The 23,702-nt window shown below is 41.6% G+C and overlaps 2 protein-coding genes across 6 annotated transcripts in view; one reads left to right on the top strand and one right to left on the bottom strand.

Annotated features, from left to right (window-relative positions):
- COG5 (component of oligomeric golgi complex 5) overlaps window positions 1-4,900 on the top strand; it is a 181,775-nt gene extending 176,875 nt beyond the window's left edge. For 2 of the 4 annotated variants that reach the window (XM_068166880.1, XM_068166898.1), the window contains one exon: window positions 3,276-4,900. In XM_068166880.1, coding sequence (XP_068022981.1) covers window positions 3,276-3,390 — 115 coding nt within the window. In that variant the 3' untranslated portion in view covers window positions 3,391-4,900. The other 2 variants (XM_068166887.1, XM_068166894.1) reach the window with 2 other exon arrangements.
- HBP1 (HMG-box transcription factor 1) lies at window positions 4,141-23,143 on the bottom strand. 2 transcript variants are annotated; one of them, XM_068166907.1, is made up of 11 exons: window positions 23,082-23,143; window positions 18,643-18,835; window positions 17,319-17,553; window positions 16,333-16,465; window positions 14,541-14,652; window positions 14,261-14,373; window positions 13,771-13,927; window positions 13,084-13,228; window positions 10,537-10,866; window positions 6,705-6,846; window positions 4,141-5,228 (listed from the first exon to the last, which is right to left on the bottom strand). In XM_068166907.1, the coding sequence occupies exons 1-11, from the start codon at window positions 23,094-23,096 to the stop codon at window positions 5,211-5,213; spliced, it is 1,593 nt and encodes a 530-aa protein (XP_068023008.1). In that variant the 5' UTR covers window positions 23,097-23,143; the 3' UTR covers window positions 4,141-5,210. The 2 variants fall into 2 exon arrangements, with proteins under 2 accessions (XP_068023008.1, XP_068023016.1); XM_068166915.1 differs by lacking the exon at window positions 23,082-23,143 and adding an exon at window positions 22,244-22,375.
- Window positions 23,144-23,702: the final 559 nt, after the last annotated feature.

Below are 23,702 nucleotides of genomic sequence, written 5' to 3' on the forward strand. Positions count from 1 at the left end.
GAGCTCAATAGCTGTCAGCTGTTGGTCTCTGCTGGGAAGAAGGGTCTGGGCAGTTGCAAGGCTAAGTTTCTTTTAGCTGCTTTTTGAGTTGTGTGAGGACAGTGGCTACCAAGGGTGGAGTTGGTTTTGCCAGTTAGATTGAGTCAGGAGAGAAAGAAAAAAGCTAAAAGCTTTGGGGAGGTGTGACAGCAGGACTTCAGTAATGGTGTTTGGCACTTAGCGTGGCCTAAATCTTATTCATTCTTGTTTGATCTGATGGGAATAACAGTCTGGCTGAGGATTAACAAGGGCTGACATTGAGTGGTTTTGGGTGCTGCTTTTAGAGTAAAGCTTGTCTCTTTCATCTGAAGGGATCTGGTTATCTGTCATCTTTTTTCAAAGGCTTTTTCAAAGCAAGAAGATAAAGTCAGAAAGGGATAGCAGTGTTACCATCTGGACAATGATGCCAACCCACAACTCCACCAAGAGGTGTCAGCGCTTTCTAAGTTAAGCAGGTCAATATGTTTCATTTCTATTTTCAGCTTTTGATAACTTCTAAAAACTGTTTGGGCCCAACAAACTTCAGGGAGTGTATAGAGGAAAAGACAGGGACACTGATGAGTGGAAGGTGAGAAATTCAGGAAGATGAGTGACAGTTACAGTAACAAAACTGTCACAGGAGTTTCTCAACTGTGTTCTTAATACAAGGGGCTATTTTTTGTAGAAGGTAACCGACACCTAACATGTTTAACATGCTGAAGAGAGCACTTGAGTGCTGACCTGAGTGGAACTGTGAAACACATCTGATTCTTCTGAAGCATCTCCTCTTGGTATGATGGGATCCATGAGCCTTCTCTGCCAGCATCTCCCACCTACTGCTCAGTCTGCCCATTACATGCTCTGTCCCTTACTGCCACGAGGCCAGTTTGTTAAAAAAACCCCACTTCGCTGCTGTCCCTTTCCCTCAGCCTCCTTTCTTCTCTTTGAATCTCAGGATTTAAAACATACCTGTGGAGGTACAGTTCATTATACTGATAGCCTTTGATGAGACTGAGGTGAGCGGCACAAGAAACACTTTTGTAGCTGCAGCAAGCACTATTTTAGTTGTTGCCTCTTTACCTGTAGACCCCAGGCTTCTCCAGAGATCACTGGCAAGAGCAGGCTGAAGGTTTTCCGGATGCTGACTAGGTGCAAAAATCCATCTTTATTTTGGCTAAATAGTCTTTCCCTCCCTTTCTGGTTGTAACAGAGAGTAATTTTTCTCTTGCTGTTTGTTGATGTGCAAAAAATGTGAAGTGACTCTTCAGAGTGTAGTGGTACCTGGTGTGGACCCCTTAGCAGTGACTCCCTGGTAAATTATTACAAAATTTGAAGAACTCTGTGAAGTGCATCCAAGCCAATGCAAGGGACTGTTTCCTTGCTCTGAAGCATCTCAACACCAATCAATAATCCAGTCCATCCTCCTTTTGCATGATGCTAGTCCCAGACAATATGCCCTGGGCTTCAGCAAAGTGAGAGTCTGAAGTCCAGCTGCCTGGGCTGGGCACCTCAGAACTGTGGCAGGCATCACCTCATGTCCATGCTATTTCATTCCCATTTGTGCTTAGAAGAGCTGCCTCAGGTTCTTTGGTTGCACAACTGCATGCTTCACTGTGTCAAACCTGATCAGAGACAGGCCAGAGACACACACCATTGCACACATGCCTGTACTGTATGTGGACACCCAGCTCCTCCTGTTGTGTTCTGGCAGAGATAAATACCTGCTGCTGATGGTGATGAGAACTACTAGCAGGAGCAGCCCCAGGCCCAGCCCATAGGGCCACGCTGTCATCACTCTCTCTGGCTTTTCAGAACCCAAACCCTCAAACTCCTGGTGCAGGAATGACTTACTTCACCACAGGCTTGTCTGTTGACATAGCACTCATCAACACAGGTATGCCTTGGCCCCAACCATGCTGCTGGAGTTGTGTAGTGATAGGCACAACTATGGAGTTCCTCTCAGTGTTACCCACCTCCCCAACCCTCTGTCCTATGCCCTTCCTTCTCCCTGTGAGACTCGGAATGTTCCTGCCACCAAAACCCAGCAGAATCCTAACTGGCAGAGCAGCCACACTTCCATAAAGGAATGCAAAAGGCAAAACTAAGGACTACTTTCCTTCCCCTTGGTGACCCAGAGTAACAATTTCAGCTCTGCTGCTTCAAGTATTAGCATCAGGACCTGCTTGCCTGCAGGGTGGTGCCTGTGTACAGCTGGGCAGGTCTGTGGTGACAGCTTGTATTAGCAGTGCAGCTGTCACCCATCAGACAATGAACAGCCATGCACGGAGGACTTGTCCTAGTCCCCGCTTGAAATGGGAGTCTGTTTGCACAGGTGTTTCCCTCAAAGTCACAATTTTTTTTGTATCTAGAAGCAAAGGAACATAATACAGACGATTTCAGAAGAAGTCCCAAGATCACTGCATCTATTACATGAAGAAACAGAAGAGAAAAAGGAGAGGAAAGGCAATTAAATTAGAGGCCATATTTAAGTATGGCAAAACTAACTCAGGCTATTTAATAAACTGCTAAGTCAAAACCTGAACACTTATGAAATCTGTTTTACAGATACATGGCCATTCAACAATACTGTTGACCAGCATAGCTGGCTGGAAGGTGGCCCTGTGCTGTAAAGCAGATTTAATGACATACAGACAAGTACGTAATCAGAGTTGCCCCTTTTAGCTTCAAAATGTATTTGTGGAACTAACACAAAACCACTTCCATGTGTGACATCCCACGACACACGAGAACACCACAGCAAGGATGTACAATCGTACACCGTGTGTGTCAACACAGCATTTCCCAAAGGACAGGGGCAGTTCAAAGGACTTAGCCAGGAGATCACCTAAAGGCTTCTCAGTTGCTCACCAGTGCCCCAGTTTTCATTCTGCAAGTCATACTCTTGTGTCTGGAGCAGCTGGAGTCTATTCTTTTCACTTCTAAAGGTTAGCAGTACAGCAGTGTGCCTGAGTCTGTGCGTCAGAGCTGTCATTTCAAGCCATCTGCAACACGCTGCTGCTGATTATTTAAATGTTAACTTGTTCGCTCCTCAAATCATGCAAGAAAGGAGGGAAAGATCATGAAGCATTGTGTAGAGGTTTGTAAGGCCTTTTTTTCCTCACTTCTTTCCCCAGAGACATACAAGATCACCTGAGGAAGATTCTGTAGTAGGGAAGCAAATTAATTTCATTTAGGAATTCTGAACTTGGTTGCTATTATCATTGATTCAGCTACTTCTTTTTTTTTTTCCCCTTCAGTGGTGCACTGGAAGCTTATGTTCAATCAGTAAGAACAAGAGAGGGAAAGGAATTTGCCCCAGTCTATCCCATAATGGTTCAGCTGCTGCAGAAAGCGATGTCGACCCTTCAGTGAACGTCCTCTGGATGACGCTCTCCAAACAGGGTATGGATAGTAACAGAATCACAGGTCCTGAGTGCAACAGACTTACTTCTGGTTCATGTAAATTATTCCCAAATACATAAGCTTTACCCTGAAATCTGTTTACCTACCATCCACCTGTGAAAATTCCTTCTTCTTGCTTTATGTTTGCATTATAGGAACTTATTTATACACAAATACTATAAGGAAATCATACAATTTTTATGTGCTGTTAAGTCTACATCTAATGAAAGAAAATTATTCTTTAGGATTCAAGTTTAGAAAGGTATAAAATTAGAGCATAACAATTACAGTACAGTTGCTGAATATCTCAAATAAGGAATAGCTCTTTTCCTACGAGTATCGTTTTTGAACAGTTGGACATATTTTAGCCTTGTTCAGAAAATCCTCCTTCTGGAATGCCAGAACCACCAGTTTCCATCTAAAATTTGCTGATTTTTAACACAATGGAAAATATTTCTAAGTAACATAAATGATTCTCTATTGCATTGCTCTTCGCTTTGAAGTAATTTATATTGATTTCAACTTTTTGCTTACACTGTAATAAAGATCAATGACTGAATCCAGCCCTGAATCCAGTATTTGAAATCTTCAGCAGCTTCCCAACAGCTGGGAAGTGTCATAATATACTTCAGATGGGTCCACATAAAGATTTTGATGCAGAAGTTTGCCTCTGTAGGGCTTAGTGATGAGCTGTCTTCATGTTATAAACTACACAACACCAAATTTTAATGAATTTATTTGTAATAATATACAAGAATATAGTGTGCAAAAATCTCGGGGGGCAACACCATGTAGACGTGTCATAGACTGAAATTTACAGTTGTGATTCTTAAAAACAAAAAAAGAAACACAGAGCTGTGGAAAAGCCATGATTGTAAAAGGTCACAGCAGAAGCCATCGACAACCTAACGCAGCTGCTCTCGGTTTAGACGGAGGAAAAGAAGAGTGCAAGTGTTGCACGAAGAGTTAAGTGCAAAGTTTGCCCCCACCGTAAAGATGTCTTATGGCAAAATAAAATATTGTAGAATATGTGGCAAAGACAAAACACAGAGTTAAAACTACCATGGTGGCAATATCAACAGCACCATTTTTCTTGAGATAATGCTACCTACTTGTTTCATCCTGTCCTGGGCCATTGTTTCCACCAGAAGTAACAGCTCTCACTAGTGCCAGCTGGTGCAAGGAAGAGATCTCACTTAAGGATACAAACTGGATACATGGCAGTCCCGGAAGCAACTCCACAGCTACATTATACTAGGCTCTCCCTTTTCCACACACTTGGGTAACTTAGTGGCAGCGCTGGGAAGCAGAGGCTGATAATACACTTTGCCATTTGAGAAAAAAACCAGAAAGTAAAGTAATATGGTTGTGCAATACATATTAATCAGCAATAAGAATCAATGTACATAAACAGCTGTTATGTATTTTAAAATTCCCGGTTTTGTACATTTTCTTTTAAAAATAAACATTTTTACACATCTCCTTTGCCTCTTCTAAAGTACTGTAGCACCACAGGATATCCATTTTCAAGCCTATATTACCTGATACATATATGAAGTTTGGAAGAAAAAAATAAGGCAATTTGGTTTAAAATGTTGATAGTTTCAGCTTACTTAATGTTCTATTGCAAAAAGCAAATCTGCACTCATATTAGATCATTTCCGACTTGACGGTGCCAGTATTTTGTGGTCACACAAAGTCACAACAAATAGTAAGACCTTGATACTGCATCTTCTTGCCATCAAGCAACAGCCATTTTGTAAATACAGAGTTAACAGGAAAATTCTGGCTTAATGCTGTTGTGATCCCTGGGAAAAGAGAAAAAACAGGTTAGGGGTTACCAGGCAAAGAGGAACTAGACATTATCTTAAATGTAGCAAACACTGGTTTTGAAAGCCAGGAGCACTTGTACTCATTGGTCAGTTATTCAGAGGACATCAAAAGCCGCAACAGATGATGTTTCCTCCTGATGACCAAGACTTCTTTATCACAGCCTGCAGTCCAGCATCATTACTTGGTAAAGTGATCAAGCTGCAAACATTCTTAGTACACTGAAATGAAGCCATTAAAATACAAAAAAAGGTATTTCCTGCTCTTAACACTGAGGTGTAATAGGTTCTGCCAGTATTGTTACCTTGGCTGGAAGACCCTAAGGACAAAGGCCCTACTACAAGGCAGGGTAAGAAAGCCATCCCTAGAAAGGCCAAGCCATCACCATGTCTTTCAGTTCCACATAAACAGTCCCACTGAGTTCCTTAAGCTCACAGGTGGACGTGTGAAGTGAACTCAATCTCACCATACAATGCCCAAGAGTGCTGTACAGTAAAAGCAAGTAAAGAGTAGTATTTTTCCACAAGGAACTCTAACAGAAGCTGTCATGATTGATTAGAATAGAATACAGTGAACAGAAAAACAGCTTGTGCCTAGCAGCTGGGAACCCTTCTGCAACAAGGGACTGAAAACTCGGCACCAAATATGTGTAGCAGTAAGAAGCGACTTAGTGCAGGAGCATTTCTTATTCAGTCTTAAGGCAACATTTGCATATGCTCTTGAGAAAGTAGCCTCATTTACACATGAAAGGATAGGGGTTTGAGGATGAAATCTTAAACCTGTGAAATCCACAGGATGTTTGATGCTCCTAGCCAGCCATAAAAGGGCTGATGAAAGGACCTGCCATTGCATGCACTTCAGGGGATCTTTCCTTCCAACATACTCTTCCAGCTCAATATGCAGGTTGTCAGAATCTCCTTGTTTTGATATTACATTAAAAGCATTCATCACCTACTAATACACTGCTGTGCACTCTTAAATTCGAAGTGGGCAACAGTTTCTTTCCCTACAGAAGCGTTATCTATTGTATTTATTTTGCAATTAAAACAGAGGAATAACAGAAAGAGATTAATGGAAAAAAATTAAATTGCTCCCTCAATAACTTTACACATGCAGATATAAATGAGGACTAAAGTAAAGCAAAGGCTTTTACTGAGTGAATCACAACAGAGAAAGGTTTTGTTAAAACTGTTTGAGGGGAAGGGACAGATGTAATTCAGGTACCACCTCATAAAGTCAGGAACTTGCAGCGAAAGGTCACACGTCCTCCTGCATTTCACAATCTAAATGCAATGGAATTCATGGAACTCTCATAAAATACTGACACACCTCCTGCCAACTATCTGCGAGGTTACACAACATGGGAGCAGCATGAAGGTCTGGACAGCTACCATTGTAGCTACTGTATGAACGCAGTTAACCGCGTAAAGAAGACGACTGCTTCACAAGCATACCGAATTTGTTCGTTTTCGTTTCCAACAGTCGGGATTCAAACGCTTCTGTTCCTCTGCCAAGGCCTTGGCTTCTAGTGTGTACATCCGTCTTTCTTCATTTTTCATTTTCTTCCACCTGTCACCAAGTATCACACTTATGGCTCTGCAAGATAAATGTTTACAGTAGGTCAGGACAGGGTGTTAAGAAACACCCTTATTATTTTATCTCGGCACCTAAAAGAAGACAAAAGTTAAACATGGAAATAATGCATACAAAGGAAATCAACTGTATCTTTAAAGCCCTTTCTTTTTGAACAATCATGCTTTTTATTATCTTCTTATACTTCTTGTAACAGTTGACAGCTGAGACTTCTTGTGTGAGCCAAGCATGGGTCAATGCACATTGTAACATTTCAGAGCATGTACACTTGAACACACAGCAACTGACATAAACCAGCAAAATAGGAATGTTACAAAAAACGAGAACACCACCACCAAATGGTAACTCACATTTGTATTGCTCTACTTTTGTATGAGAAGACTGTGACAGATTTGCTACAAATATGTTCTCTAATAATCAGGGCAATGACCTGAATATGACCTCAGCCAAACAAGTATTTGGTTAACTACAAACCCCCGTGTCTATTTAGTAGACATGTGTAATGTCCTCCACCTTTAACCCAGACTGGGCAGAACACACTGTAAGTTCCCACTTGTGCACAGAAGGAAGCATTTGTTCTGAAACCCCTGCTATCATTTCCAGAAGCTGAATGAATTGGTTTTTCTACTCCTTATAAAGCTTATGTCTTTGGACAACATTTCCCTGTATTATCATGCCAAATTGCTTAACTGCACTCCCAAATGTTGGATCAATATTCCATTAAAGCTTGAACTCCATCCTTTAGCTGAATGAAAATCTCTAGACAACAGCTCTTTTATCAATGACAATTACTAACCTACTGAGTAGGCATGCTTTGGCTCACATTACAGTCAGTTCTATGGCCAGCTTGGAGACAGAGGTACATACAACTCAGTACTTTATCACATGGAAAAGTTCCTTGCTGGCAGCCAAGCTGTTCAGACTAAAAGAATCAAGATCAGTGCCATCAACCATTTCCATAGCATTTTACATACAGCAGTTCTGAAGACTTTTCTGCAACATGAAAAGGGAATTTAATCCTGCGACACCACTGTTTGGGCTTCCACAAGCTGCAGAGTACTTGGGGAGCACAGAAAAGGACCCCGTGGGGACTGCCATTAAGCCTATGCTGTCACATGCTCTGGTGACTCCTTAGCTCTAAACTACTGAATGTTGCAACCAGATCCTATCCATTTGCACAGCCTGTCTCTTCAGCAATGGAATTTCTGGGTTTCTATCCAAATTAAGAACCAGTGACTTTGGTCTGTCAGAAGTAAACACACACAGGTTTAACTAGCTGATTTGGCAGTATCCAGGGGCAAATCAACAGCCCCAGAAACCTGTCTGGTTTTGGTCACCGGTTTGTACTGGGTCACTCATACCCCCAGGAGAGAACAAAATAACCCAGAGAAAGCAAGTTTCCTGGAAAAGCCACTGCATTTCCAAACAAACACAATATGAAATCTTTGTATTTCAAATAAAAAAACGTGCTTTATACCACTGGAGGAAAAAAATGCACTGAGGCACTGAAAGTCAGTACAGCTCTGTGAGTTTCAAATGCTTGAAAAATCTGATAGACACAAACCCTCCACTTCTCTACAGAAACAGTTCAATGAGAGAACTATAGATTCTGAAAACATGTTGAGAAATTTCCTGACATAACAGAGACCTAATTCTTCTGACCAGAAACAAGTGAGAACAAAGTCACCCTACAACATTGTTGCCTTTGGTGTCCTTCACCTCATCAGAACTTTGCAGTGCTCTGCATACTGCCTTTGTGCTCTTAAAATGCTGTAAGATACCTGCCAATATTTTAGCAACACATTAGCATGCAGGATGCAACCCCTTATACTGCGATTCACTCAAAAGGAATTGTCAAACTGTATCTGAGAACGCCCCAAGTTTAGTAAGTAATAATGAGTGCTGTTCTTAGTTCAGATGATTTTCTTCATCTTCAGCATGTATGCTACTCATGTTATTCAAAGTATTTCTGAATGCACAATCAAGTTCAGCTGCAGTTACAGCAATAATCTAGAAGAAACAAGTGCCACCGTAACACAGTATCTCAAGTACAGTCCTGCAGTCCACAGTATGCTTGAGCATCACATGAACGCTGACTTGCACCAAGTATTTACAGCTATCTTGTTGACATGGCTTGAGCTACTTTGTCTCAGAACAAATGGCTTAACTCTGTCCTTTCTTTAATGCACAAGAAAAGTAACTGTAGCAAACACAAGAGTTCCAGTGCACAGAAAAGGGCACTACATGCAACCAACCCTTACGTGGCAATCTGAAAATGGCACATAGGTATTTACAATGAAAAAAAACAAAACATGAGAGTTGCCTCTGAACAGCTGAATGCCCCAGCAATACATAAATGACAGTAGCTGAATGCCTGTCAAATCAGTGATCACGAACTCTTACCATCTCTTCTGTACTTGCCAAGAAACTGCCTCCAAACAGCACATGAGCAGTGCACACTGATGCATGCTTCTAACTCTGTTATCACTTTCCTTCAAAGTAAACCTGCTCACTGAAATATTTGACTTATTATCATGTCCATCTAGTTGCAGCTCCAGTTCACTGCACCCATTTGAAATCAACATTTTAAATTAAATACATAGCCATCATGAACTTCCCTAGCTGACTGTCTGTTCCAGTTCTCACTGGTAGTTGAAATTGATTTAAAGGCAGCAGATGTGCTTCACTGAAATGACTATAAATGCAGCAGAACACGCAAGACTGGTCAGGATTTAAGGCTGCATCATTTGCATGGTAGCATTTTATTTCTCAGCACCACCTACAGCCTCCTTACCAGAACATTATAAAATAGGCAAAACCCTCTCAGAGCCCTGTCACCTTTAGCTTTTACTAAATTTAGTACTACAATTTTTATGTGACAATTTTTACTATACCATTTTTCATTATGTTATATACGTTAAAAATCTGATTATAAGATCAGTGCACGTTCATGCATTTTAGTTTATACTTGTGCACAAACAGAACAGAATATTATGATTATTTAAAATATATATAATGGAGACCTTTATCAAAAACGAGTGTAGACATGAACATGCATATAGGTAAAACTAAAAAGAACAAACCAACACAGAACCCTCCTACAAACATATGCTCACATGACTCTTCTTGCAAGTTTCAGCAGACTGTTGAATGCCTTTAGGAGATTGCAAAATTTGGCAATGTACTATTTGGATGAAGAGCTTTCAGATACCCCAACAGTCAGTACTGTCAGTATGATATACAGAGAAAAAAGTATAGTAACTTCACTGAAGGATTTGCAGTAACATGTCAAGACTCACTCAGAAGAATCAGAAATGTCCCTTTTCCATTACTGTACATGAGCAGAGAGCTTGGTAGTTTTCCCCCACGAAGATTTCTTATCAGTGTAAACAAAGACTGCTGCTTATTTGTGACTCTGCTGTGCACACATATACATGTCAGTTGCTTTACCCAAATGCTTTCTCAGAAGGTAAGTTTGCCAAAAATGGTTTATGTCAAATCTGCTGAGTACTGCACATTTAAAGTCCACCTATAAACAAATTTTTGTGTCAGCACCTTTCAAAACATGGTTCTTGAAACAAAACACACAAATTTTATTTCTATGCAAAATGTAGTCCACTTAAATTGAAAGGTGGGACACAGATACTCTGCTAGCTCACCAGTGATAACAAAACTGTAATTTTAGACCATTACCTGTTGTCTTTCCCTGGATACATCTGAGTATATTCAACTCTGTATTTTTTGGCAAAAAGCATGAAGGCATTCATTGGTCTTTTGCACTTGTTTGGAGAAGTGGCACTCACAGTACTTGCAGTCCCTGAGCTGTGGCTTTTGCCAGCTTTGCTGCACAAAGAATTGGAGGAAAGCTGAGACGATGCAGTAGATGCACAGTTTTTACTACTGCATTCTGATCTCTCAGTATCTTGGTGGTTTGATCCTCCACAAGATAGAGAAGCGCGACGCTGGCGAGCCATGCTGCTTAGCACATAAACTGCAGAGGAATCCATTGGTGTAAAATCATAGCTACAAGAAAAAGAGATGATCAAATGGTCAATTAATTGTCATGTAAAATCCCTACACAGCTGTTCATCCTTCATCTATGCTACATTTCTAATGTTCTGGTCTCTTTCGTGTAACAAGGATTTGTGCCTGATGCAGATGTCAGTATAAAAACCAAACACTGTAATTATACATGGTCTTCAAATTTCACCCTCTTTTGAAGGAAGGTTTTTTCCTTTATGCTTCTATCCTTACGATAAATCACATCTGGTCAGTGAATGACAGGTACTGAAAGGGACAACTGATGTCAGAAGAATAAGCATTAAGGTCCCTTGCAAATATGTATTAATTACAAATATGAAAACACTGTATTAAAACAAATTATATATATACACACACTATTATACAAATACCCTCTCTAGGCAGTTAAATGTGTATTATTTTAAAGACAAACATTCCACTGCAATTAAAATACTGTTTAGAGACCCATGATGTTGCAAACTATTTGATTCAAACTTGACAAATGTCTGCCCTCTAGTGACCAAAATGTGAGATCCATTGATATTTCAACAGTGTGGATGAGTTTAAACCTCCAAATTCCATAAATTGATGTAATTGTTGGTTGACCAACAACTGCAATTAACCTCTAACCACTACAGAAGAAGTTCAGTTCCACAGACTTATCTCCAGATGTGAGCATATCAGTCTGAGAAACATGGGCTATACCGTCTTTACCTTGCTAAATGGGGAAACCACACTTGTAAAGGTATCACTCGATCATAAATCTAAAACACTAAGCTAGCACCACAACCCTAAGGCTCTGCTTACTCACTGGTCAATGTGGCTCTAGTTGTGTAATTTATGGGAAAAAATTAAGAGTTTTCAAAAGCTTTTTTGCAAACACAAAACAGGAACTACTAGCAAAGCAATATGCCAAGTGGTAGTTCCAGCCCCCCATCAGCACAGGAAGCTCCTTTATGTGGAGCAGAACCTAAACAAGGGTGGTGCCTGAAGTGTTGCCTCCTAAAACCCTTAGAAAAACAATAAAGAAGGGATGATGTCAACAATCTTGGAGGAAGTTCACAAGATAACGAAAAAGGACCTCTCTGTTCTACAAACAGTCCAGCACAATTCCTATCAACAGGATTTTGAATTCTTCTGTCCTGCTAACCATAGCTGCTGCCACGTCCTCCTTTCTCAGTGACTTGCTCCCTTCTGTCCAGGAAGAGAAACAAGGAGTTTGAAGTGCCCAGACAGTATGTAGCTGGGCTTCAGGATGAATAAGGGAGACAATACAAATCTCTTCCTCAAGGTGTAAATATAACGACTCTAACAGCTCTCTATGTATGCAGTTTATAGCGGGAGTTAGTAAGAAGGAAAAAAGCAGACAAGTGAAGACAAGCAATCTCAAATCACTCTCTGTGCCAGACCAAAATCATACAAGAACTCCTAGGGCTTGAACTGCAAACAGCATTTTCAATTAGCTTTTTCTGTCATAAAAAAATCCCAAATGAACCAAACCCGACTGGACTAAAAACAGATGTTAAAAGGAACTAACATCTCAGAAGATGGATTCCACTAAACAGAGAAATCTCAGACTAGTATAGAAATATACTGTTTCCATAGAATCCCAGAACACTTTATGTTGGACAGCACCTCTGAAGGCTATCTGGTTGAATCTCTTGCTCAAAGCAAGGCAAACCTCAAAGCTAATCAAACGCTGAAGTTAGGTAAGTTTGCTATACTAGAAAAGAATCATAAAAAGCAGAAAATACAGAAATACTAAGAACTTATTATTGAAGTACTGTACTCTAAAGCCACAGGACATCCATTTATTACTAAGAAACACCTCAGGTAATTCAGATATACAGCTCACATGAAGCACAAGTTAGTAGCTCACTCTTGGGGGAAAACTGCACTAGGCTTTTCAAATACAACCTGCCTTATAAATTCTTCAGAATTTATACAGATTTGTATTTTTACTGCTTTACCAAATCTGTGTTAAACTTTCATAACAAGGGGCTAAAAAGTGATTTCACCACAAGGCATTACTTTGTTGTTTATCAGAGCACATAATTACACACTGTTCCTAGCATTTAATTTTTATTTTCCCCTCATGTTTATCTTATATTACCAAAAGTATTCTCTTTTTGTTCTACACAATGCTTCAAATTCTTGTAGACTTAAGGTGCCTACTCATTAAATACAAGAACCACTGAAGCCACTTTATCCAAAAATTACCTTTTAAATGTATCAAAAACACCTGAATCATCAAAGTTAATGGCATCAGGGTGTCCAGGAGGTAGACACAGATCTCCAAGATGCATTTCGCAGCATGGAATGCCATGCTGTACCACAGTCAAGCTTGGATAAAAAGATGACCAACCTGAAGTGGTAAAGAGTTAAATTAGACAAATGTCCAGACAATCTCTCTAGTTCTTAACTGGAGCAATCCTATCTCTCTAAATGGTATCACTTTATAAAAATGCCCTGATGGAATTTCCTTCACCCGGAAGAAAAGCCAGAAACACTTACTCATGGAATTCTTACCGCAAATACTTATCTCATAAAATCTCATTCTAGCAAAAGTGGTAATCAAAACCTGGAAACTTTCATCATGAGAAGTTCCATGTTTAACAAGTGAGAAAAAACCTCCCTTGTTTGCATCCTTCCTTTCTCCCCCCCCAGTTTATCAGCTGTCCTGAGCTCCATTTACATACATGATCAAGTTTTTCCTTAAGAAATATGCAGTATTTCTGTAGCTTTACAGCTTTGTTCAAATTCTGGATTTCTTTACAAGGATAGTAAACTGGTTCTACAACGCTGCTTCTATCAATTTCTTCGACAACATGGGGTATCAATAAAATCTGCAACCACTTGCTAAGAGTATTGTAATACATAACCAAGTGTATTTGTAGCGTTTCATACCTTTATTTTTAACATAAAAAGGATGATCAAGTCTGCATTCTACTGTGAGCAAGCCATCTTCCACTGTGCCAGGGTCAAAAGTCAGCTTTAGCACTGACTCACCAAAGGAAACGCTTTCTTCATGAGAAATCAACTTCAAACCATCAGAACCATATCCCTGTAAACATACATACAATTCAGAATTTTTCCCCTAGAGGAAACACATACTGTGTATACTGCAGGTGCATACTCATCATCTTACATTACTTTAGAAGTACCACCATGGTAAGTGCCCTCCGTACAAATTAATAAAGACAATGTAACATTTGAAATACACCTAAATTAACTGAGTTCAATTGTTTTATAGCACAACAGTCAAATAGTACAGTGATCTACTCTACTTTACTATAAACCCATCTTCCTGAGACAGTAATTAAAGGCAATGGGGTAAGACAAGAAACTAAACATTTGCGGCAAGTACTGAGATCAATTTGTTAAAACTAATAGCTACCTTGTAAGGACTCTCTGGGAGATTTTCCTCTTTTCCACTGCTTTCAGATCTTGCAAAATCCTCAACATCCTGCCATTCATTATTGTGTCCTTTGTGAAAGCACAGGCGAGAGCCTAATGGATTTTTTTAAACACCCAAAGTGTTAGTCTTATGTAAAAAAGTATCAACCACAACAACAAAACAAAACAACAAAAAAGAGGAAAAAGAAACAAACAAATCCCACCCCCCCCAAAAAGACAAGAGAAGACAAGTATTTGTTTGATGAAACATGTTATTTTACCTTTCAGAAAACAATGCCAAACAGTTGAGGGCCAGGAATGGCACCATCCTAAATCATCATCATCTGAAAGTGATGACATGCAGAAAATGCCAGATTCTGATTCACTATTCACCTATTAAAAAAACCAAAATGGTGTTGCTATTTTACCATGGAAGATTTTAGGGCTGGTCTCAAGTTTTTAGACACCTGTGCTAATTTGCATCTACGTTGTCATTTTGCCTTCAATACGAGTAAGAATGTTACATGAAGGGAAAAATCAAAGAATGTGATGTGACTGAGTATTTTGATCACGTGCACCATCCTGAGTTTTATTTCACATCTACAGAATCTTAAGCTTAGGTACAAGTGTTTGATAAGTTATCATCGCTTAGTGATCCCCGGAGCCATTCAAAGCACACATTAGTCTACGGTTAAATTACTGGAAAACTATAAGGACAAGTCAGGTCTACATAGATCACTGGGAAAAATTCCATCATGTCTTTTAAGAGACATGTTTCAGACACAAATTAATATACAGGAAATGAAAAAGCAGGCCTGACAGGTTTGGTGTATCTAAAGGCTTGCAGCTAAACTGAGGAAGCATGCTCTCGGCAATCAGGTAGTGAGCTGGACTGTGAACTGGTTGAAGGAAGTAAGTCAGAGAGTTGTGGTCAATGGGACGGAGTCTAGTTGAACACCTGTATCTAGTGGAGTCCCTCAGTGGTGAGTAATGGGATCAGTGCTGTTCAATATACCCATCAATGACCTGGATGAGGGAACAGCACTGTCAGCAACCTTGCCAATGACTCAAAACTGGGAGGAGTGACTGACACACCAGAAGGTTGTGCTGCCATTCAGCAAGACTTGGATAGGCTGGAGAACTGGGTGGGGATAAATTTAATGAAATACAAGCAGCGTAGTCTTGCATCATGTACCAGTTCAGGCTGGAGGCTGATCTGTTGGGAGAACAGCTCTGGGGAAAAGGACCTTAGAGTCCTGGTGGACAACAGGATGACCATGAGCCAGCAATGTGCCCTTGTGGCCAAGAAGGCCAATGGCATGCTGGGGTGTGGCACAGAGCCAAAAAGATGATTATGGGAGTGGAATATCTCCCTTACAAGGAAAGGCTGAGGCAGCTTGGTCCCAAGCTTGGTGAAGAGGAGACTGAGGGGTGACCTCACTAATGTGTATAAATATGTGAAGGGTGAGTGTTGGGAGGATGGAGCCAGGCTCTTCTCAGTGATGTTTAATGATAGGACAAGGGGCAACAGGTGCAAGATGGAGCAGTGGAGGCTCCATGTAAACATAAGGAAAAATTTTTTCACTGTGAGGGTGGACAGAGAACTGAAACAGGCTGCCTTGAGAGGTTGTGGAGTCTCCTTCACTGAAGGCATTTAAAGCCTGCCTGGATGTATTCCTGTGTCACCTGCTCTAGGTAATTCTGTTCAAGCAGAGGGGTTAGACTAGACGGTCTTTCAAGGTCTGTGATTCTGTGAAAAGAAGATGGTTCCTTATTTCAAGGCAACAGACAAAAAATTGTATTACAGTAAAGCTTGCTACAGAAGGAATCAGAAGAAAAGCAGAGCTTTCTTAGAACGTGGTATCTTCACAAAAATATGGACTCTACAATGCAGCACTACAATCCTACTGCACTGGCTAAACTAAAAAGTAACATAAAATCTGTAGTAAATAGAAATGGTATTAAAACTAAACAGATTCATATTTTATTTTAAACTAGTTCCTATTTTAAAAAAAACTTAATCCATTACTCATGCATCTTTCTTTACTTCAGGAATGTTTCAGAAGCACTCACCCTTTCGTGTCTGACTGGTGTTTCATCCAAATCATTCTTGGAGAAGTTAGGATCATTCTTTGAGGATCCTGGTGGAGGACGTGCATAGGAATGTAAACTTTTGCTTGTAGCTATTATGTGAACAGGAGATGATCTACAATACAAAAATGTATTTTAAAATTTCTCAGATTAAGATAAGACTATGCTTTTATTTAACAAATATTTCTCTCTGCGTGAGCCACAAACAAAACTTCCCAAACAGCAGTATGCAAAAGGGATGATTAAAGGGTACAAGCTCAGGCAAAGGCAGTATTTAGCACAACACCTGCATAATTTCTATACATCACCCCAATGACAGTACTACCACCATGCCAGCAGCTCCTTGTCACAATGCTGAAGTTTTTACAAATACCTTAAGCAGAATACCCCATTCTTACATAGGCACATCAGCTATGTCCTGATTATTAAATCCCACCTACATTGTTTTCTTACTATAAACTCAAGACCAAATCTGTACAATAAAAGGTGGAGCCCAGGAATGTCTAAGATCTAGCAGTGCTTCCCAGAGCCTTATAGAATTTGCAGATCTGAAATCTGAAACAGTATCAATAAAAAACACAGCACATTAGCTCTTAAAAAAGAAAATAAAAAACTGAAGGTCAATGCACTAGTAAGTATTAGGAATTCAATGTAACAAATTCATCCTATTTTTTCATCTGCTGCTTCACAATAGGTAAATGCCCACAATTTCTGAACTTTCTGTGGTTAGGCAATGTCCTTATGCCATCCTAACTCATTCACGGCTGTCAATTAAGCAGCTCTTGCAAGAGGCTCTGAAATGAGTCCTGTACTCTCTTCCACAGAAAAAATAAAGTTACTATATGGAAAAGATCAGAAACAGGGTTCCAGTTCACAGTCAGAGGTGTTGAAGACTGAGTGAAGGAAATGTTTCTGGAAACATAACATTACAAATCTTAAGAGTTCAAAACTGAAATGAATGTCAGTACCTGTTATAAAAGGAGCACTGCATCAAAGGACTTTGTGGACTTGTGGCTATATTTGCTAGTTCTGTCAACCAGTTCACACCATTCTCACAAGAATAAGCACTTTCTGAATTGCTGTTTGAGGTATGTTGGTTCCACGAAGGTCTTGAACACTCCTGATGTGAAACATCAGCACCAAGCTGAAAAAGTGCAGGTGGGGTAGAATCTGTCTGCACAGCCTGTAGCTCAGGAAGATCATCTACAAACAAATGCACAAATTATCATTGTTATACCCACTGATAAAGTCTAGTTGACGCCAAATCTTGTAAATAAAAATCAAAAAGGAAACCTAACAAGGTAGTTGTATTTTCTCATATCATACCAACATTTCACAAACCCTATACTAATACTGAAATACTGGAAACGGCCACAGAAATTATCCCATCTCTGGTCTATCACACATTCATACAAGCAATTTAAGAAAAACATTCAGTAACAAGTAATTCTGGCTTTCAAATTTTTACCAAACTGACTAGATTACACAGAACTGTACTGCAGAATTATGCAAAGTAGCAACATACTTTACTGAAATACTAAAACAGTCAACAAAAGGCTACTAAATTAATCTGTCCTAGCAGGTATGAACCTAAAAACTGTCAACGCCAGGGGCTGTACAAGTGTAAAAGTTTTTCGTATTTCCATCAGGGAAACAGAATTGAGTAACTCAGAAGTCAAGAAATCTGTGTATACAGCCCAGTAGGGGTGAATTTCTATCAATAATTTACACATTTCACAGGTGTATGTTATACAGAACAGCAGAAAAGAGTTCAGCTTGTTAACAGAAGTCTGTGTTACATGTTATTGTGTAACTGGGTATTGCTATTCTCAATCATTCTATGACTTCAGTTAAGTATTTCATTGATTATACCAATACTCTCTAAGCACACGCTATTTTTCCTCAGTATACGAGAACTGAAGTTAAATATTCCTTTAGCCCAGACTCTCTATATGCAGCTGATCTGAAGCAGTGGAATTTTCCTTAAGGAGGAGCTCTTGAGCTTTCTGTAAGTTTGTTATTCTTGAGCCAAAAAACACTTCTCTGGAGATCAGGTGTATAAACCTGTAGCTCTCAGTTCAAGAGCACATCTAAGTCAGCAGGCCAGTGTGTCAGAACTGGAAATGGGCTAAAAGTAAAAGTGACTGCAAAGTAAGACCTTCAGATGTCACAATGCACTGTCATAACCACTGCCCTACTCAGGTTTAAAAATCAACAATCTCACTTAGCCAACTTCCAGTAATTTCACTACAGGAAAACTGTAGCTTCATCCACAGAAGTTATGTTATTTACCAAGTTCCATGTGTTCATCACAGGATGCATATCCAGGAGAAGAAGGCAGGTTTTCATTACACTTCAGCAACTCCAGCGACTCGTTCATCCCTGAAGTTCTTTTGTCCACTACCAGAAGGAGTTTTTGAACGGCATTAGGCATCTGATTTGTCTTCACTTCCCACACCATGTTAGGATGCTCCAAAGTATCTGACTTCAAAGAGACAGAAGTTAAAATTTGTACATAAATAAGATGGTTAAGTTGCATTTGACAAGCTACTTCATTACCACAACCCTAAATCCTGTTGAGAACCACTGCATAATTTAGCTTGAATGAGACATCTAGAGATGATCTGGTACAATCCCTGCAGAAAGCAGAGTCAATTCTGAAGTCAGATGTGGCAGCTTGGGGCCCTGGCCTTTTAAGTTTCTAGTATTTTCAATGACAGTGATTCCCTAACATTTCTCAGGAATCTGTTTCAGTGCTGTAAAGAAGTTGTTCCCCAAATGTCGCTTGAACTGTGCTTTCCTTAGCCTGTTGCCTCCAATAATCTGAGGTCATCTCCTCAATTATCACTCAAGCCAAGGTACACAATGTTGGTACCCTGAACCACACAGCCTGTCACAGAAGGCAACTGGATGAGTCAGTCTGATGAGATCTGCCTTTGGTTAATCCATTTGGACTATATCTTGCCTTATAAGAGTCAGGGCAAGGCTGTCAGAACCTGCTCCACAATATTCCTAAAGGATACAGTTAGGCTGACCAACCCATAGTTTCCCCACATCTTCCTCCTTGAAGCCAGGCATGACATCTTTTTTCCAGTTATTTGGAGCCCTCTTGCCACCAAATCCACTGCCTTTTGGAGACCATCCTCAGTTACACTCGCCAGCTCCCATGACAAGTCCCACACAGTCTCACCAACTTGCATGTGTGTGGCTGGCTCACAGAACTGGCCTGCCCTAACTTGCTCTTCATCTACTGCAGACAAAGTACCATCTTGCTCTGTCAGACGTGTTACAAGGCCCAGGGACTTGAGGAACCCATCAAGAGGCCTTACAAACAAAGAGAAAAGGTGTCATCCTCCACCTTTTGATGTAAGATCTCCTACACCATTTAGTACCAGGTCCATGCTTTCCCTAGTTACTCTTTCACCATCGGTGAATCTGCAGAAGCCTTTTTCACTGCCCTTCACATGCCTTAGTATCTTAACTCTAGATAACATCTCAAACACATTTGATGACTAACATCCTTAACTGTGTGGAAAAAGAAGCCTCTACTAGCAAATTTCATTTCCCTAAATCCCAGTATTGTAGCATTTATACCACAAGAAATATTTTCAATAATCTTCAGCAGTCGAAACTGGGGGATTGCTCTACATAACCATTGTCTCTACAAGATGAACAACAAGGTTATCCAGTCTTCAGTAACTTGGTTATCTATTGCTCTTTTCAGATGACAATGATGAATTAAAGCTACCTGACTACCTTGTACTTTAATGCAGACTCCTGAGTCCCTCACAAAACAGCTGAAACAGCTGAAAAAGCATCTTAGTAAGAGAGAAAATCTGCAAAGCCAACCACATGCATGGCCACTAAGTAAGTTGTTATGCAACACATTAGAGAAATAAACAGCTAAAAACACCCTAATATGCCTATCATCCCTAAAGTTCCCTAAATGCAGTTATCTGATAATAATTATGAAAATGAACTAGCTTTATTTTAATGAACTGTAAAAGTGTGTTGTGTGTATACAGCCCACATGACCAATATTCCACATTTTTACTCATTCTATGAAGCTTTTGTTTATTTTGCTGCTTGTCCTATACACAATATAGTTAACAAAGTATTTGGAGACATAATCCTCTGAATTACATACTGACCCCATCAGAATAGGCCTGATCTAAGCTGTCAATTTTTTTAAATTGAAAAGGTCTAACATTCTCATCTCCTAATCTTTCAAATACTCACAAAACACACATACACTTACATTCCAAACGTACAAAGATGCTTGACTGTTCTCAAAGAGCATGACTACAAAAGCAACAATGATGCAATTCTGATTTTAAGGGGTGAAGATGGAAGGTAAACAAGAATATAAAAATTAAATAACCAATGGCATGCACATTTCACCTCTAAGAAGCATCTTTAATGCAAATTATTCCTCTATTGCCCATGAGAGACAGTAAAATTACATAACACCCCAAAAGCAGAAAGCTCCATTTCTGAACAGAGATACCAGAACTCAGTAGTACAGGTCAGGACCTTGATTATCTCCAAGTCTGAAATGCCACTCCTTGTTTTTCTGGCTTTTTTATGAGCTTCCTTTCTCTACCTCTGCTTTACTTCCTCCCCCCCACATCTTCTTGTTTTTCTCCTTCTTTTTCCTTCTCTCTCTCCCTTTCCCATTCGTCTGCCAAAATGAACAAGCTAACTTATTTAAGGAATGCTACCTTCACTTTCCTTCCAGCGGGCTGCCAAGATCTGAAAGTACCAGTCCTTGTATCCCAACAGGTGAGCGATAAGGTACAGATAAAATACACTAGTCTGACAAAACACTTGTTTGAGAAACGAAGCATTTCTCTAGGAGTCTCTCTATACTACAGCTAGCACTGTGCCAAAAGAAAAAATCCTCCAACAATTAAAAAAAAAAAGAGGAAAAAAAAATACCAAACTTTATTTTTCAATTTTTTTTTATACTACTTGATTAAAGCCTACTTTGGCCATTATGTGCTTCTCTTACCCTCACTCTTTCAATGTTCTGGAACACAAAGAAGAATGGTCATTAATTACCTCATGAAGGTTGTTTTTTTAATTTTTTTAATTTGACATCATGTTCAAAACTTGTTACAACAGATGTCTTCGTAAAGCTATGCTTCACAGGATCATAATTACTGCCATTTTCTTTAGTGGCTAAATCATTTATTACTTGGTGCTTCAAAACATGTAAATTTGTGACAATGAAACGACGTCGGTATTAACTAAAAGCTTATTAGCTAAGCCACATCCACTTTTGAGGGACAAAAATATATTTAGGACAAAAATAAAGACTGGCTGAGAAGAGATTCAGCAGCAACTGGGCAGCATCCACCCAAACCACACTATGCAGGAATGCCTGGTTGGAAGTGCTTCTCATGACTTTCCTTCTGGTATTTGCCTTCCTTCCCCCAACCTACTGCCGAATTTTCAGGCCAAGTGTATGCCTGCAGCAACTCACTGGGTAGAGTTTTAATATGGAGTACAGTTTCGGAGTACAACTTCGGACTACAGCTTCGCCAAGTAAAACACAACATACCGGCAAGACTGGATCTACACCACAGACTTACTGGCACAGCTGCTTTGATCAAGGATTCTCTCTTCACATCCCCAACTCACACAGCTGTGCCAGAAAAACGCTGCAGAGGCAGAGCCTCAGAGGAGCACAGAACATGATTCATGATGTTTTTGCACAGACGACCTTTTAGCACTGCACAGGATGAACCACAGAGTTTACCCAACTCCACTGGCTGTCTTTCCCCTTCCACCCTCGCCCAGGGGGGGCGCAGAGGAAGCACTGCCCTCCCCACACCTTTAACCACCCGTCGCAGAACAAACTGTACTTCGATTACATAAGGAAGGTATTTACAGCAGAATGAGAGGCGCGTGAGCACGCGTCAGTACGCGATCCCCGGAGAGCGGCCGGCTACCACCTGGGAGGCCGAAAAGGAGCGCCGTCCCCCGCCCGAGCCCGTTCCGTAGTGCACCCCAGCCACCGAGAAGCCCCCAGGCCTGTCGTCTGGCCGAGGCCGCGCCCGGAGCGCACTCCCTCCACCCCCACCCGTCATGTGATCCCCGCCTGGACGCTGCCCTTGTTTATAAACTTCTGCCGGCACCGCGCATGCGCGCAAGGCCCCATTCATTCTCAACTGCGTAACAGCTCGGACTGTTTGGGAGGGCAGACGTGGGGGGCGCCTCCCCGAACCCCAACGCCCGCCGTTACGCCCCGGCCAAGGACGCTCAACCGTGCTCGCGAGGGGCCCACTCGGCTCAAAGCTTCCCCCAAACTCCTTCCCCAAATAGCCGCTACTCCCCACGGCAGGGCAGAGCGCCCTCGCTCTGACAGACTGGGGCGGGCGTGAGCTCCCCGGAGGAAAAAAAAAAATAATGGGGGGAAAACCACTCTGTTTCGCTTGCTTTCGTGGTCTGCCGCCGCCGCCGAAAGGCTCCAAGCGGAGCCAGCGTTCCCACACAACCCGTGGGACTTGGCCCGGCAGTGGGGGAGGGTGGCGGCTCCGTCGGGCCGCTGAGAGAAAGCGCCCAGTAAACAATGTACAAGCTCCCACTGCTGCTGACAGGAGCCAGCAGCTTCCTCAAGTAGGTCCGCGGCCGCTGTCGCTCCCCTCCAGCCCGGCGGACCCCGTCCCTCCCTCGCCGGGGCCTCGCAGACCCCGAAAAGCGGCAGCTCCAAACTTTGTAACACTTACCAAACCCGTCGCCATTACCAAATTACCCTCGTCTTCCCCCTCCCCCTCCCTCCTCACAATGAAGGCCCGCCCGAGTATGACGGTAAGTCGGTCGCCGACTGGTCGAAGACGACGTTCCTCAAGCCAGCGCCGCGTCCTATTGGATGCCTGGCCTGCTTATCACGAATCCGCCCGAAGGGCGGACATGTTTTGACTCTCCTGGGCAGTAGATTGCACCACGCTGCACGTCAATCACCTCCAGGCAGAGCCTCGATTGGCCAATGCCTCCTCCGGCTAGGCAAGAGCCATTCTGGGAACTGTAGTCATCGCAGCGGCCGCTGCCTGTCAGCTTCGCGGCGATAAGACGACAGCCCCCAGGATGCCCCGCGCGCGTTCGGCTGATAGTAAACAAGAATCACAGGGACACGTGTACCCTCGCCGCTGGTGGGGCCTGCGCTGTTGGGGGCGGGCGGCGGTGAGGCTGGCGGCTGGTCAGGCACTGCCCGACCTGGTCCTGCCTCGAGGGAGGCAGGAGAGGAGAGGCCGCGCTTTTTGGCTTCCGCAGCTCCGCCGAGCCCGGCGTGGCGCGAGCCCCGACGTGGGGGAGGGGGTGACTCAAGGCGTCAGCGCAGAAACGGTGAC

Source organism: Melanerpes formicivorus, unplaced genomic scaffold, assembly GCF_026170545.1.
Source record: "Melanerpes formicivorus ecotype bairdi unplaced genomic scaffold, bMelFor1.0.p_v2 SCAF_3, whole genome shotgun sequence".
Taxonomy (NCBI): Eukaryota; Metazoa; Chordata; class Aves; order Piciformes; family Picidae; genus Melanerpes; species Melanerpes formicivorus.